Source organism: Emys orbicularis, chromosome 1 (assembly GCF_028017835.1).
Source record: "Emys orbicularis isolate rEmyOrb1 chromosome 1, rEmyOrb1.hap1, whole genome shotgun sequence".
Classification (NCBI taxonomy): domain Eukaryota; kingdom Metazoa; phylum Chordata; order Testudines; family Emydidae; genus Emys; species Emys orbicularis.
The window spans coordinates 249,855,463-249,868,090 of record NC_088683.1 but is presented as its reverse complement, the minus strand read 5'-3'; the positions used below and the strand labels follow the sequence as shown (position 1 = coordinate 249,868,090).

The 12,628-nt window shown below is 42.6% G+C and overlaps 1 protein-coding gene across 1 annotated transcript in view; it reads right to left on the bottom strand.

Moving 5' to 3' along the window:
- The window catches only part of NPAS2 (neuronal PAS domain protein 2), a 92,050-nt gene extending 85,793 nt beyond the window's left edge, over positions 1-6,257 (bottom strand). Inside the window, exons 1-2 of the mRNA XM_065408342.1 lie at positions 6,205-6,257; positions 313-461 (exon numbers count right to left, since the gene is read on the bottom strand). Coding sequence (XP_065264414.1) covers positions 313-461; positions 6,205-6,236 — 181 coding nt within the window. The 5' untranslated portion in view covers positions 6,237-6,257. The remainder of the gene's footprint in view (positions 1-312; positions 462-6,204) is intronic.
- Positions 6,258-12,628: the final 6,371 nt, after the last annotated feature.

Sequence of the window (12,628 nt, the reverse complement as noted above, 5' to 3'; positions counted from 1 at the left end):
CCGGCTTCATTCACTTGAGCCCAACAATCAAAAGGAATATTGTGATCAAGAAAGGCAGTCTTGAGCAAGCCCATCAGGTCCGAACAGGCATTATACTACAGAGCAAGTAGGATAAGTACTACCCTGTACCAAGGAGCAGCTGAGGAGACTGATTTGAGTTGCATGGTACCCTTAAGTTTTCTCGGCATAAACTATGACTTGGAAAAAATCTTACTATGAAATTTTTAACCACTTGAGCCACTCTGACCATCACTGGAGTAACAAGGATTTGGTACAGTTTGACGGTGCATGGATAGGTTTAGCAATTTTTACCATTGTGTTTCTGCAGAAAGCCAATGACTTTTTCAAGCACTGTAGTTTTGTCCATTTTACGGGTGTTGCCTGGAAGCATGGAGCTGAGCTCTTTGATGAGAACATTGAATTGGTCACGTCTCTTCTTTTCAGACTTGTTACGGGAAGCCCTATAAGTATGAAAAAAAAATTATGAATGGACCTAGAACGAGTAATCATTACATATTCTTCTTGCGACATATTATTTAGAAAATGAACTCTCTATGCATCAGTGTGTGAACACTGATGGCTGGCACCAGGCAAAGCTAAATAAGCAACCAAGAACTGGCCTTTCTCACTGTCATCTTTGTGACCTCTTTGCTGGGACATCTTGAAAAGCAGCATGGTCCAATGGATAGAGTGCTAGGCTGGGAAACAACAGAGCTGGATTTTATTCCCATCTCTGCTCTGTGACTTTATTATCTTATTCCTGTGCTCACTCAGTGAGCACATGTTGGCTCTTCTGTCCTCCCCCTATCACTCCAGCAGCAGGACAAGATGTGGAGGAATTTCATGTCCTTGTTTTCTGACAAATCATAAAGCTTGTCTTGTGAGCACTGGTTTTCATATGTGTGTGTGTACTCAAAATTCATGCATTCTATGCTGAGGTACTTTCCGTAAAGGAAGATTGTAAGTAGACAAGGTAAATAATATGGCAACACATTTTGTTGGCCCAGAAAACAATTTATAATGCTCAAACTTTTGGGCTGATCAAAACACTTAGGTATCCTAAATTATTTCTTGGTCAGATAAAAAAGTAAAAAAACTATGGCAGTTTATAAGCATCCTGCACAAGTTTAATTGTAGAAAGGAAAGTTGGTCTTGTGGTTTAGTCACTGGACTGTGATTCTAGGTTCAAGTCCCAGTTTTGTCACAGACTCTATATGTGCCATTGGGTAAGTCACTTAATTTCACTGTGCCTCAATTCTCTATCTGTAAAATGGGGATAATACGACTCCCTTTATGCGTCTTGTCTATTTAAATTGTAAATTTCTTCAGGGCAGGGCAGGGTTGCTGGAACAATTTTTATAGTGAGGGAGCTGAGAGCCATTGAACCAAACTGTAAACTCCGTACAGTGGAAACCACTTCAAGCCAAGGGTTGCGGCAGCACCCTCCAAACTCCTAATTCCAGCATCTCTGGGGCAGGGACTGTCTCTTTTTATGTGTTTGTACAGTAGAACAATGGGGCCCCAATTTCATCTGGGGCTTTTAGACACTACCATAATGCTACTATTACTGTTTCTAACAATCTGCTCAGTAGCTGTATTTTAATTTTTATTTATTGTACACTAATCTATAAACTAAGAATTGTACTCTTCAGTGCACCCTTGGTCTCCCAGTATGAACATTTTTTTATGTATGTTAATGGACAGTTTTCTAGGAGGGTATCTCCTAGGCTTATATGACCAGGCAGAAAATGAACTGTAAAATATGCCAGAACTTCTGCTTACTCCATTGAAAGGTTCCAGGCAAACAAGAACGTCATAGGCTAATATTTATTTGGCTTAAATGTATAACGAGCTAAAAATGTGGTTAGAAATAGACAGGATTTAATAATTAACAGGCCAACTTCTTCTAAAAGTAACACCAGCGTCAATCCAGTAATACCACTGCAGTTAATGAAGAAACCTGGGCATACAACTTTGACATTCCTCTAAGGACCAATATGGCAATAAATATTTTCAGCAGAGATATCACAATGGAGGCTTCCATACGTTACCAGTGACGGGGGTGTGTGTGTGTGTAATTTTTGTTTGTCTTGCTCTCTGGCCTGAATACTTTTTGAGATGCACTGGAAAGAAGCCAATCTTTGGTTATTTTACAGCTTTGAACACAAAAGGTTAGGTGGATGCTGTCTAATGGATTTAAGCCTACTCCTGTTACACGTGCAGAAGACTGTTGGGACAAGATTTGAATCCATCTTCATCGTATTTCCGAACAATTCAAGTAGATTTAAAGAAAACCAACATTTTATTTTCATGTAATTCAATCCTCAGCCCGGGTTAGCTTGAAGGCTCCCATTCCTTCAAAAACTGAAACTCCCCAACCATATATAGAGTATGTGTTGCTTGCCCAGAAAGTAAAAGATGTTTTGACAGAAACCAGAAAGTACCTATTTTTAACACTTGACATTTTATTCACAAAGGAAATCTGAAAACTTCTGTAGTGGAAATAACTCTACCAAGAGCCAAATCAATGAACAGAGTAGAATCCTTAAAGGAAGAAAACAGAAAACCTGATTACGTCATCTAATCTATCCCTTTGCCTATGCAGGATTCTATATTTGCTAGTGCTTTGTTCAGTCCAGTTTTAAATGTCTTGAACAATGCAGGTTCCATCACTTCCCTTGGAAACGTATTCCATAGTCTAGTAAATCTCACTATTAGGGCACTATCCCTGATACTCTGCTGAAGTTGTCTTTATCTTAATTTCATACCATTCACCTTGATCACCTTGATGGATCAGTCCTTCAGCCCTCATACAGATTGTGCCAATCACAACACGTCTTCCATTCGTCTCGTATCCTGGCCTTCCTTCTCCATGTGCAGCCATGTCTTTTCACGATAAAATCTTCCCTTCTCTTTGGAGGTTGGCCAAGTGGTCGTTTCAGTTCCTGTGGGTACCACTCAGCGACAGCTGTAGTCCATCGATTGTCAGTGAGCCTCGTTATATGCCTGGCCCATCACATTTTACTATGCCTGCTCTCAACAACGACATCCTGCACTCCACTCTGCTGTCTGATCACTTCACTGGGGACTCAGTCTCGCATTTAAATTCCCAGAATTCTTCTTTCCATAGCCCTCTCTGTGACAGACAGTGGCTGCTCCTCTGTCTTCATCAGTGCCCATGTTTCGCTGCCATACAACATTGCTGGCAGTACTGTTGAGTTGAAGAGGCTGCCGCATGTTGCCTTGTTGATTTTTCCTTGGAGGACATCCTTGATAGAACTGAATGCGCACCAACCACCTTTCTTTCTTTGCGAGAGTTCACCTTCCTGATCGTGGCACATGTTAATTTCTTGGCCCAAATAGACATATTGCTCAACTTCTTCTATTTGTTCTCCCTTGATTGTTATTTGGACTTTTGGCCAGGTATCAGACCGCAGACATTTTGTTTTGGAGCGGTTAATTTTCAGTCCGACTTGGCTGCTTTTTGTGTTGAGTTCTCGCAGCATTTTCTGTAGTTTGATATAATTTTCTGTGATCAACCCAATATCGTCCGCAAATCTGAGATGGTTTCACTGTTCTCCGTTGATGTTGATTCCACCCTTCCAATTCATTCGCCTCATTACCATTTTGAGGCAGGCTGTGAAGAGTTTTGGTGAAACCGTGTCTCCTTGTTTCACATCTTTCTTAACTGGGATGCGAACGAGAGTATCAAACAAGGTCATATCTGCACAGAGATCAATGCAGCGTTGAAAGCTCTTGCAGAGCAGGGCATCGACACAAACTATATCAAACTATTAAAGGAAGCATATTCTGATTGCACAATTCATACCATTAGTCCAGGTTATGTACCTCCTGGTTATCTTCAAAGCAATATGGCATATGCTGATGGGAAAAAGATACACTGTCTGAATGGAATTTTGATTCTGAGTAAATATTAACAAAGGCTTGACCCTATATATCACCAAAAATGCTCCTTACAAAAAAAAAAAGAGGCATTAAAATGTCAGCAGATGGTAATAACTACCACTATTTAAGATATGTGTTTTCCTATGTCCGTTCTGTGTGTATGTTGCTCGCTAACCCCCTTTTTGAATGGTTGCCTTGCATGCATCATAAAAGTAATTTGAACCTAAGTGTGTGAACTGGTAGTGACAGTTAAATCTGGAATTCCTCCCTCTATTCTCCCCTTTGCTTCATTCCCCACTCCCTGCAAAACAACCCCGCATTCCAGCAATGTTATAATTCTTGACACTTTGTATGAAACTTTCAGCTGCGATATACCATTTCCAAAGACATCTTTTTCATGATGTAATGTGGCATGAGGCATCCATTCCCTTCATCCTCCTCCTCCATTCACAGATGTCTACATTATTTACAGATGGTTAGGCGCATCCTTACATTGTGCTTCTTTGTAGTGTGCATTAATAATACTATGTTTAGCAACTCTCATGCATTAAGTCCCTTGTGAAGCGTGTTGTTGGCACAGTGGCTTTGGGAAAACTTTGATAGGCCCTTTGCCTCAGAAGACATTCCTTGCAGTCCTAAGTGGTTGCAGCAGTTAGGTCAGCACATTGCTCCTGGTATCAAACAGTGGGCTTCTGTATCTCGAGCATGCATGAATTAGAAAAGAAGCAAAGGAGAACAGTTGAGCGGGGCTGCAGAGCGTTCTGACCTATATTAGTGAAAAAAGGCTGCAGGAGGGAAGAAGCAGGAAAAGAATCAAAAGAGACGAGCCTGGACCAACTAGTTGTGCCTGGACTGGAAATACTTTCATTAGAAAGAACAAAGGAAAAAAATACATGCAACCTAAGGCTCCTTCTACACCAGTTAAACTGCTGGTTGCAGTACTGATCACACTTCCAAAAAAACTGCTAGCAAACAGATTCTGTGACACTCCTGGTGCCAGCCAATTATTATGGAGTTTTACTGCAACAAATGATTTTCTACCTGAAAAGGCAACCCCTACAAAGTGTTAGTAGCAATTTCCTGTGTATGTATTAACTGTGACTTTACCACTGTAGTTAATAGCACGTTACTGCTTTAGACCCAATCAATTAGCCAAAAATTCAGCATCTTGTGGGTTGTTCCAGTTAGGAGCAGTAATTGGTAATGGAACCAGATGTTTCTTTGAAGCAACACTGCTTATTTACAAAGAATGTACAAAGACCTTTTCCCCTGAACACAGCAGGAATGAAACAACAAGAGACAGTGTCTTTGCTCACAGTAGCAGGCACCTTTTCCAATCAGCACTCAGCTCAAAAGCTGTCTCTCTTAGCTTTTTTTTTTCTTTCCCTAAACTCTTGCTTATGTTTTCTTAAGACCACATTCCCAGTGCTTGTTCTGATTGTGCCCTTGGTTTTTCTGCCCTTGCTTTCTAGTGTTTTCTCTGGTTTTCCACAAAAACACAGACACACACAACAGCTCCATCAATCAATCCTTTAACCCCTGCATTTGCTGTATCAATCCCGGTAAACCCCTCACCCTGCATGGCATAGCTTCTGACTCAGTCTTGCCAAGTGGATCTGTGTGTTTGGTGGTGGCTTCTATTGTTTTGACTATTACTAACCAAAGGGGCATTTAACTGCGCCATCATTTAGCCTAGCTTCAATGGGGTTTAACCCAATCCATAACAAGCACATATGAAAGGAGACTATGTTTAGGTCTGAAGTAATGTTTATAATGTTATTGGTTTTTGGTGATAAGGTGATTTGAGAGTATTAGTCATTTTTTGTTTTATTTTTCCCCAAAATCATTATCAGATAATTACCCATGTATAAACTGAGTAACATAATAAGAAAACCTCATTATTTTCAATGAACAATCGGTGTTTCTTTTACAAAGTGTTTTCCATAAAAGATTATATGATAACATGGATATTTTATACACATGGTAGACTAGACAGTTGTATTGTGGCAGAAATAGCATTCTGTAGGTTCCTCGGTTGATCCTATGCAGTAATGTGAAAAAATAACCCTTGTATTTGCCTTGCTGATATTTTTCAGAGGAAGCACTATTGACATGCTTTTATTCTTAAAGGATGGCTGATAATAGTGCTTTGTGATTCATCAGTTTTTCAAGTTGTATTTGGCTTTATTTTTCTCTCCCTTTTGATTAATTAGGATGGAAAAAACAGTTTTTGCAGCAACATAAAATCTTAGGTTCACAACAAAATGAACAGTGTTATAAAAGAAAAAAAGTGCTCACCTCTTTGCCCTGTCTTTCTCATTTTCATCCATGAGATTGTCTAAATAGCTTTTTCTGTTGAAAGAATGCAGAGTTATTATAAGTTGTCATGTCATTAGCTCTACCTTCAGGTTAATCTCAGAGTCACTTCTGCTTTACTGTAATAACAGACTGACAGTACCCAAGCCAAATAAGTGTGTCAGCAGGGTTTTAAACTCAGTCCTTAATTTTAAGAACCATCTATTGTAGATGTTATGATTCATTATTAATGATTTGTACTGCAATAGCATCCAAGGGCTCCAATCAGAGATTAAGGCCCCATTGTGGTAGGCAAAGTAAAAACACATACCAAAAAGGCAGTCCCTCCTCTGAAAAGTTTACAGTCTAATCTGTCTACTGTGGATACCTTCTCCAAGTTACTAGGCTAGATCAGTGGTTTACAACCTTTTTTCATTTGCAGACCCCGAAAATATTTCAAATGGAGGTGCGGATCCCTTTGTAAATCTCAGACATAGTCTGCAGAGCTCCAGGGGTCTGCGGACCACAGATGAAAACCACTGCTCTATGGTAACGACAACCTTTCACGAACCCCTTAGACATAGTCTGTGGACTCCCCCGGGGGAGGGAGGGGGTAGCATGGACCACGGGTTGAAAGCCATTGGGCTAGATGCAGGGAGGTAAATATGGAACCCCTCTGCAGACTCAAGGCCCCCTGTCCCAAAGAGGATTCACCCCTGGGGAAAAGCAGGTATTGTTTCCACTCCTGCCCTCTCGGGTGGTTCCTCCAGCTGGGGGAAGCTTAAAGTTCCTATAAGAGCTCGGCAGGAACCCCAAAGTCAAAGGTAATATGAGGATGCATTAGGGGCCCAATTCCACAAAGCTCAGAAGAATGTACTTAAGTCCTATTGACACAGTCTGGTTCCTAGAGTACAGGTTTCCACGTTGCAAAAACCAGCCTTGCAACTAACAACATCTGAGACCCTTGTTGAAGTCTCAGCCAAGAGGTCAGGGGTTGAATGGGCCTGGAGACTGAACTGCCTTCTCACTATCTGACTTGAGCTTAGTTTTTAGAGTTCAATAGGTTTTTAAGCGGTGCAGCTGTCAATCCTATGTTAGACCAACTTGACTTGCCACACAGAAAAAATGCAATCCCTGTGCAAAACTGAACATGTACCATACCTGTCAGTATTAACCTTTTTGGAACAGAATGGTCAGATACTGACTAAATTCTTGATCTGACATAAGGTGTATGTCCATTACTTCTATAAGAATGAGCCATTTTGAGCCTGCAATAGATACAGACAAGGGCCAGCCATAGCTCATAAGAAGAGTAGGTAAAATAGGTAAATCATGTAGGCAAGACAGGTAAAAAGCCGTGTTAACTCAGCACAGCCGAGGATGAAGCTGTGTCTCCTCAAGCTACGGCTACACTACAGAGCTTACAGTGGTGCAACTGCACCGATGCAGCTGCCCTGCTGTAGCACTGCTAGTGCAGACGTTCTAAATTGACTTAATTACTCCAGCCCCCGCAGGTGGAAGTAGCTATGTTGGCAGGAGAAACTCTCCCACCGACATAGTGTTATCCACATCAGCGCTTAGGTCGGTGTAACTTACGTTGCACAGGGGGTGGCTTATTCACACCCCTGAGCCATACGCGCCAACTTTCCCCGGCGTCGGTGGGTGCTCGCACCCCCTATCCCCGGCCCCGCCCAGACTCCACCCTTTCCCCGCCCCAACCCCGCCCCCTCCCTGCCTCTATTGGACTCCTTCCCCAAATCCCTGCCCCGGCCCCGCCTCTTCCCCGAACGCGCCGCGTTCCCCCTTCTCCCCCCCCCCCCCCCCCAGCCGCGTGAAACAGCTGTTTCACAGTGCAAGCTCTGGGCGCTAGGGGGAAAAAGTGGGCACACGGCGCACTCAGGGGTGGAGGCGGAGGTGAGCTGGGCGGGGGGGCAAGGAGCTGCCGGTGGGTGCTGAGCACCCACCAATTTTTCCCCTTGGGTGCTCCAGCCCTGGAGCATCCATGGAGTCGGCGCCTATGCCCCAAGCGACATAACTTATACCGATGTAAGTGGTAACGTGTACATAGCCTGATACATTCATTCTCTGTCCACTGCCTGCCCCTCTTTTGCCAAGCGCTCTTTTGAAGAAGGAAGGCTTGAGACATAATACCAAGCAGTGAGGAGACCAAAGCGTCGCGTTTATCATTACCTGTGTCCATTCAAGGCATGTACTCCCACTTGTATCAGAGCACAAAACCCTTATGCACCTGCTGCACCCCACGCAAGGATTTTCAGGATCAACAGCACAACGTTTCAAACTTTAGACTTCCTACACTGTCATTTGAAAATTGGCATCCCATGTCACTATTCCTTCCATTAAATGATTCCACAAAATTTAGGAAGCAGGATACAATAAAAAGTTAAAAAAGGAGGGCCAAGTTAATGAATATGCATTACTTAGGCCGAATATGATTTCAACATATGATTTTGCTCAGGAATTTTATTGTCTCAAGAATATTTGTTTAAAAACAAAAATGAAAACTGATCAATGGGAAGAATTATGGATAATTTTGTCAGTAGCTAGTAGATAGTCATCCTCCATTAGCTCATGAGACACATGCTAGCTAAGAAATATGAGATATATATGCAAATTATCCTGTTAATTTTTTGTAACAATAAAAATGCAGCAGGAGGTTAAAAGCTGCTGTTCATTGGTCTGAGGATAAAGCCACCATAGGTGAGAAGCTTAACGGGATTTTAATTGGGTAGTGGAGGATCATAAATAGGAAATACAGAGGGCACGTGTTGGATTTTATTGAATTGGAATTCAATTGGAATTGCTGTGTTCTGTAATCCAGAATATAGACAAAGAAATAATAGTAAGTAGTGCTCATAAAGCTTTCATACTTTAGCTAATCAGGCTTCACAACACCCCCAGGAGGCAGGTCAGTATCATCAGCCACATTTCATAATGGGGAAATTCATATAGCCAGCTGAATATTATTTAGCAAATAATTTATTTGACAACATTCATTACCGTTCTAAAATTAATCAACAAATATTTTTTTAAATTATTCACTGAGCCACAGAGTCAGACTGATAAACTGAACTGACAAATATATTCTCAAATAATATATTTTACAAACGGAGTGACATTTTCAAACAAATAATTCAGTAGTTTTTAAAATTATTTGCCCATTGGTAGGAACTGAGGCAATGTGGTTAAATGACTTGTCCAAGAACACAGAAGCAGTCACAGAACCAAGGACTAGAACCCAGAAGTTCCTTGCCTTAAATCCCTAGGCCTTTGCTCAAATCACTAGGTTAGGCCTCTGCACTGTTTTGAACACAAACTCTGATTCTGAGTACTGCAGTAATTGTTACCATTTTATACTTTTTTATTAATGAAGAGAAAAAGAACAACTGTTTTACTGGATATCTACAGAATACATGGAATTATACTGTGGGGGAAGCATATGCCCATACTCACTGGCAATAGACCTAACTCTTCTGTTCTGTACAGGATTTGGCTTTCTCACTGACTGTTGTCACATCTAGGAGCTGCTGTGATGCTGCCAGTATCAGACACTATCCAGTTGCCACTTTGATTCCACATCCATTTGTTGACACAGCCAAATCTCCAGAGCACCTTAAGTGTTGCTAACAACGTTTGTGAGTCTGTATTTGGCATATGAAATTAGAACTGTGCTCAATAAAATAGATATGGCAGAACAAATTATATTTGTTGCTAAATAGTTGTGTCACCCCTCTGAGGAGCTGTAGAAGATGTCTGGGCCTTGCAGGCCAGCTTCCTGTTGGAGCAGAAATCAGTGACATGAAGTCTGGGTATATTCTTAGTGCAACTTTTTAATTTTATACTATTCCAACCAGTCTTTGAACAGAGGGGAGGGAGGTCACAGACAGCACACAGAGAACACCCTCTTTCGGAACTGAGTCCCAGAGATTTCTCTCGTTAGAGTGATTAAGGCAGAGAACAAATGCGTTTGCTCCTTGCCACAGCTCCTCCCAAAAGAACTTGCATCACAAAACTAACAACAATACAGTATTTCTTCAAAGACTGAACAGTGCTCACACATTAAGAACTTGCAACCCTATGAATAATAGGCCCACCTGCTGACTCCAGCCATAAGAGTACTTAGCAATGACAATCATGTTTGTGCCTTTACTCTTATGGCAGGAGTCAGCAGGTGGATAGTAAGCAAAAGATAGTAAGCAGCTTGAATCAGCAGAGAAGACTATCAGGAGTCTCTCACTGAAGTGAGCCACCAAATCAGTCAGCATTTGAAATAGATAGTTCACAATGAGAACATACCTAAAGAGAAAGAAAGAAACCCTCAGCTCACCACATGTACATATTGGGACAGATCTTCCTCCACAAAGCTGCCAGAACAGGGTGCTGTGGATTCCCCAGCATGGGAAAATCCAAGGGAGCATAGAGCCAGTGAATTTACCTCTAAGCCACCACCCTTCATAACCTACATTGGAGGAAGCAAGTCGGGGGCATGTCCAGGGAAGGTGTGCAGTTGCAGTGCTGTTAAGCTCCAGCAATCCCCAGATGGCATAATGGCCCTTGTATGCCTCAGTTTTTAGATGCCCAACTTGAAACAAATTGGGCCTGATTTTCAGGGAGTGGTATATGAATTTGGGTAATTTGTCAATTTACAATTCTCTCATTATCAAGCTGCAAACTCCATTTTGAATATGTAGCCCTTTGTCTTCTCCATTGTCTTTTTACTGATTTGTCTGGGGATGGTCTTCTGGCAACCAACTCACTAGGCTGATCTGGGAATTACTAGGCAGAGGGACTGAAAGGTTATAAAAGGCAGAAGCTGATCTATTTGGTGTCTTTGGTCACTTTCACCAGCTCAAAAAGAGGGACGCTGCTGCAGGAGTCTGATGAGGTGGGGGGAACCTAAACAGTCCCCCAAGAGGGGCACTATCTTATGTTTTAGCTCTTAAGTAAAGAGCACTGGTGTTTTAGAATCCTGTGCAAAGTCTGTCTCTCTGTGTTATGTGCAACACCTATCATATGTCCTTGAAGGGTTAGCATGTGACCCCAGAGCACCCACATTGCTGTAGTTTGAGAGAGGCTGTGCTTAAGATACAGGGGAGGCTGAAGGGTCAGGAGCTAGGCAGTTGGAGCATAGAATCATAGAATATCAGGGTTGGAAGGGACCTCAGGAGGTCATCTAGTCCAACCCTCTGCTCAAAGCAGGACCAATCCCCAACTAAATCATCCCAGCCAGGGCTTTGTCAAGCTTGACCTTAAAAACCTCTAAGGAAGGAGATTCCACCACCTCCCTAGGTAACCCATTCCAGGGCTTCGCCACCCTCCTAGCGAAAAAGTTTTTCCTAATATCCAACGTAAACCTTCCCCACTGCAACTTGAGACCATTACTCCTTGTTCTGTCATCTGGTACCACTGAGAACAGTCTAGATCCATCCTCTTTGGAACCCCCTTTCAGGTAGTTGAAAGCAGCTATCAAATCCCCACCCCCCACATTCTTCTCTTCTGCAGACTAAATAATCCCAGTTCCCTCAGCCTCTCCTCATAAGTCATGTGCTCCAGACCCCTAATCATTTTTGTTGCCCTCCGCTGGACTCTTTCCAATTTTTCCAAATCCTTCTTGTAGTGTGGGGCCCAAAACTGGACACAGTACTCCAGATGAGGCCTCACCAATGCCGAATAGAGGGAAATGATCATGTCCCTTGATCTGCTGGCAATGCTCCTACTTATACAGCCCAAAATGCCATTAGCCTTCTTGGCAACAAGGGCACACTGTCGACTCATATCCAGCTTCTCGTCCACTGTGACCCCTACGTCCTTTTCTGCAGAACTGCTGCCTAGCCACTCGATCCCTAGTCCGTAGCAGTGCATGGGATTCTTCTGTCCTAAGTGCAGGACTCTGCACTTGTCCTTCTTGAACCTCATCAGATTTCTTTTGGCCCAATCTTCTAATTTGTCTAGGTCCCTCTGTATCCGATCCCTACCCTCCAGCGTATCTACCACTTCACCCAGTTTAGGGTCATCTGAAAATTTGCTGAGGGTGCAGTCCACGCCATCCTCCAGATTATTAATGAAGATATTGAACAAAACTGGCCCCAAGACCAACCCTTGGGGCACTCCGCTTGACACCGGCTGCCAACTAGACATGGAGCCATTGATCACTACCCGTTGAGCCCGATGATCTAGCCAGCTTTCTATCCACCTTATAGTCCATTCATCCAGCCCATACTTCTTTAACTTGCTGGCAAGAATACTGTGGGAGACGGTATCAAAAGCCTTGCCAAAGTCAAGGAATAACACGTCCACTGCTTTCCCCTCATCCACAGAGCCAGTTATCTCATCATAGAAGGCAATTAGGTTAGTCAGGTATGACTTGCCCTTGATAAATCCATGTTGACTGTTCTTGATCACTTTCCTC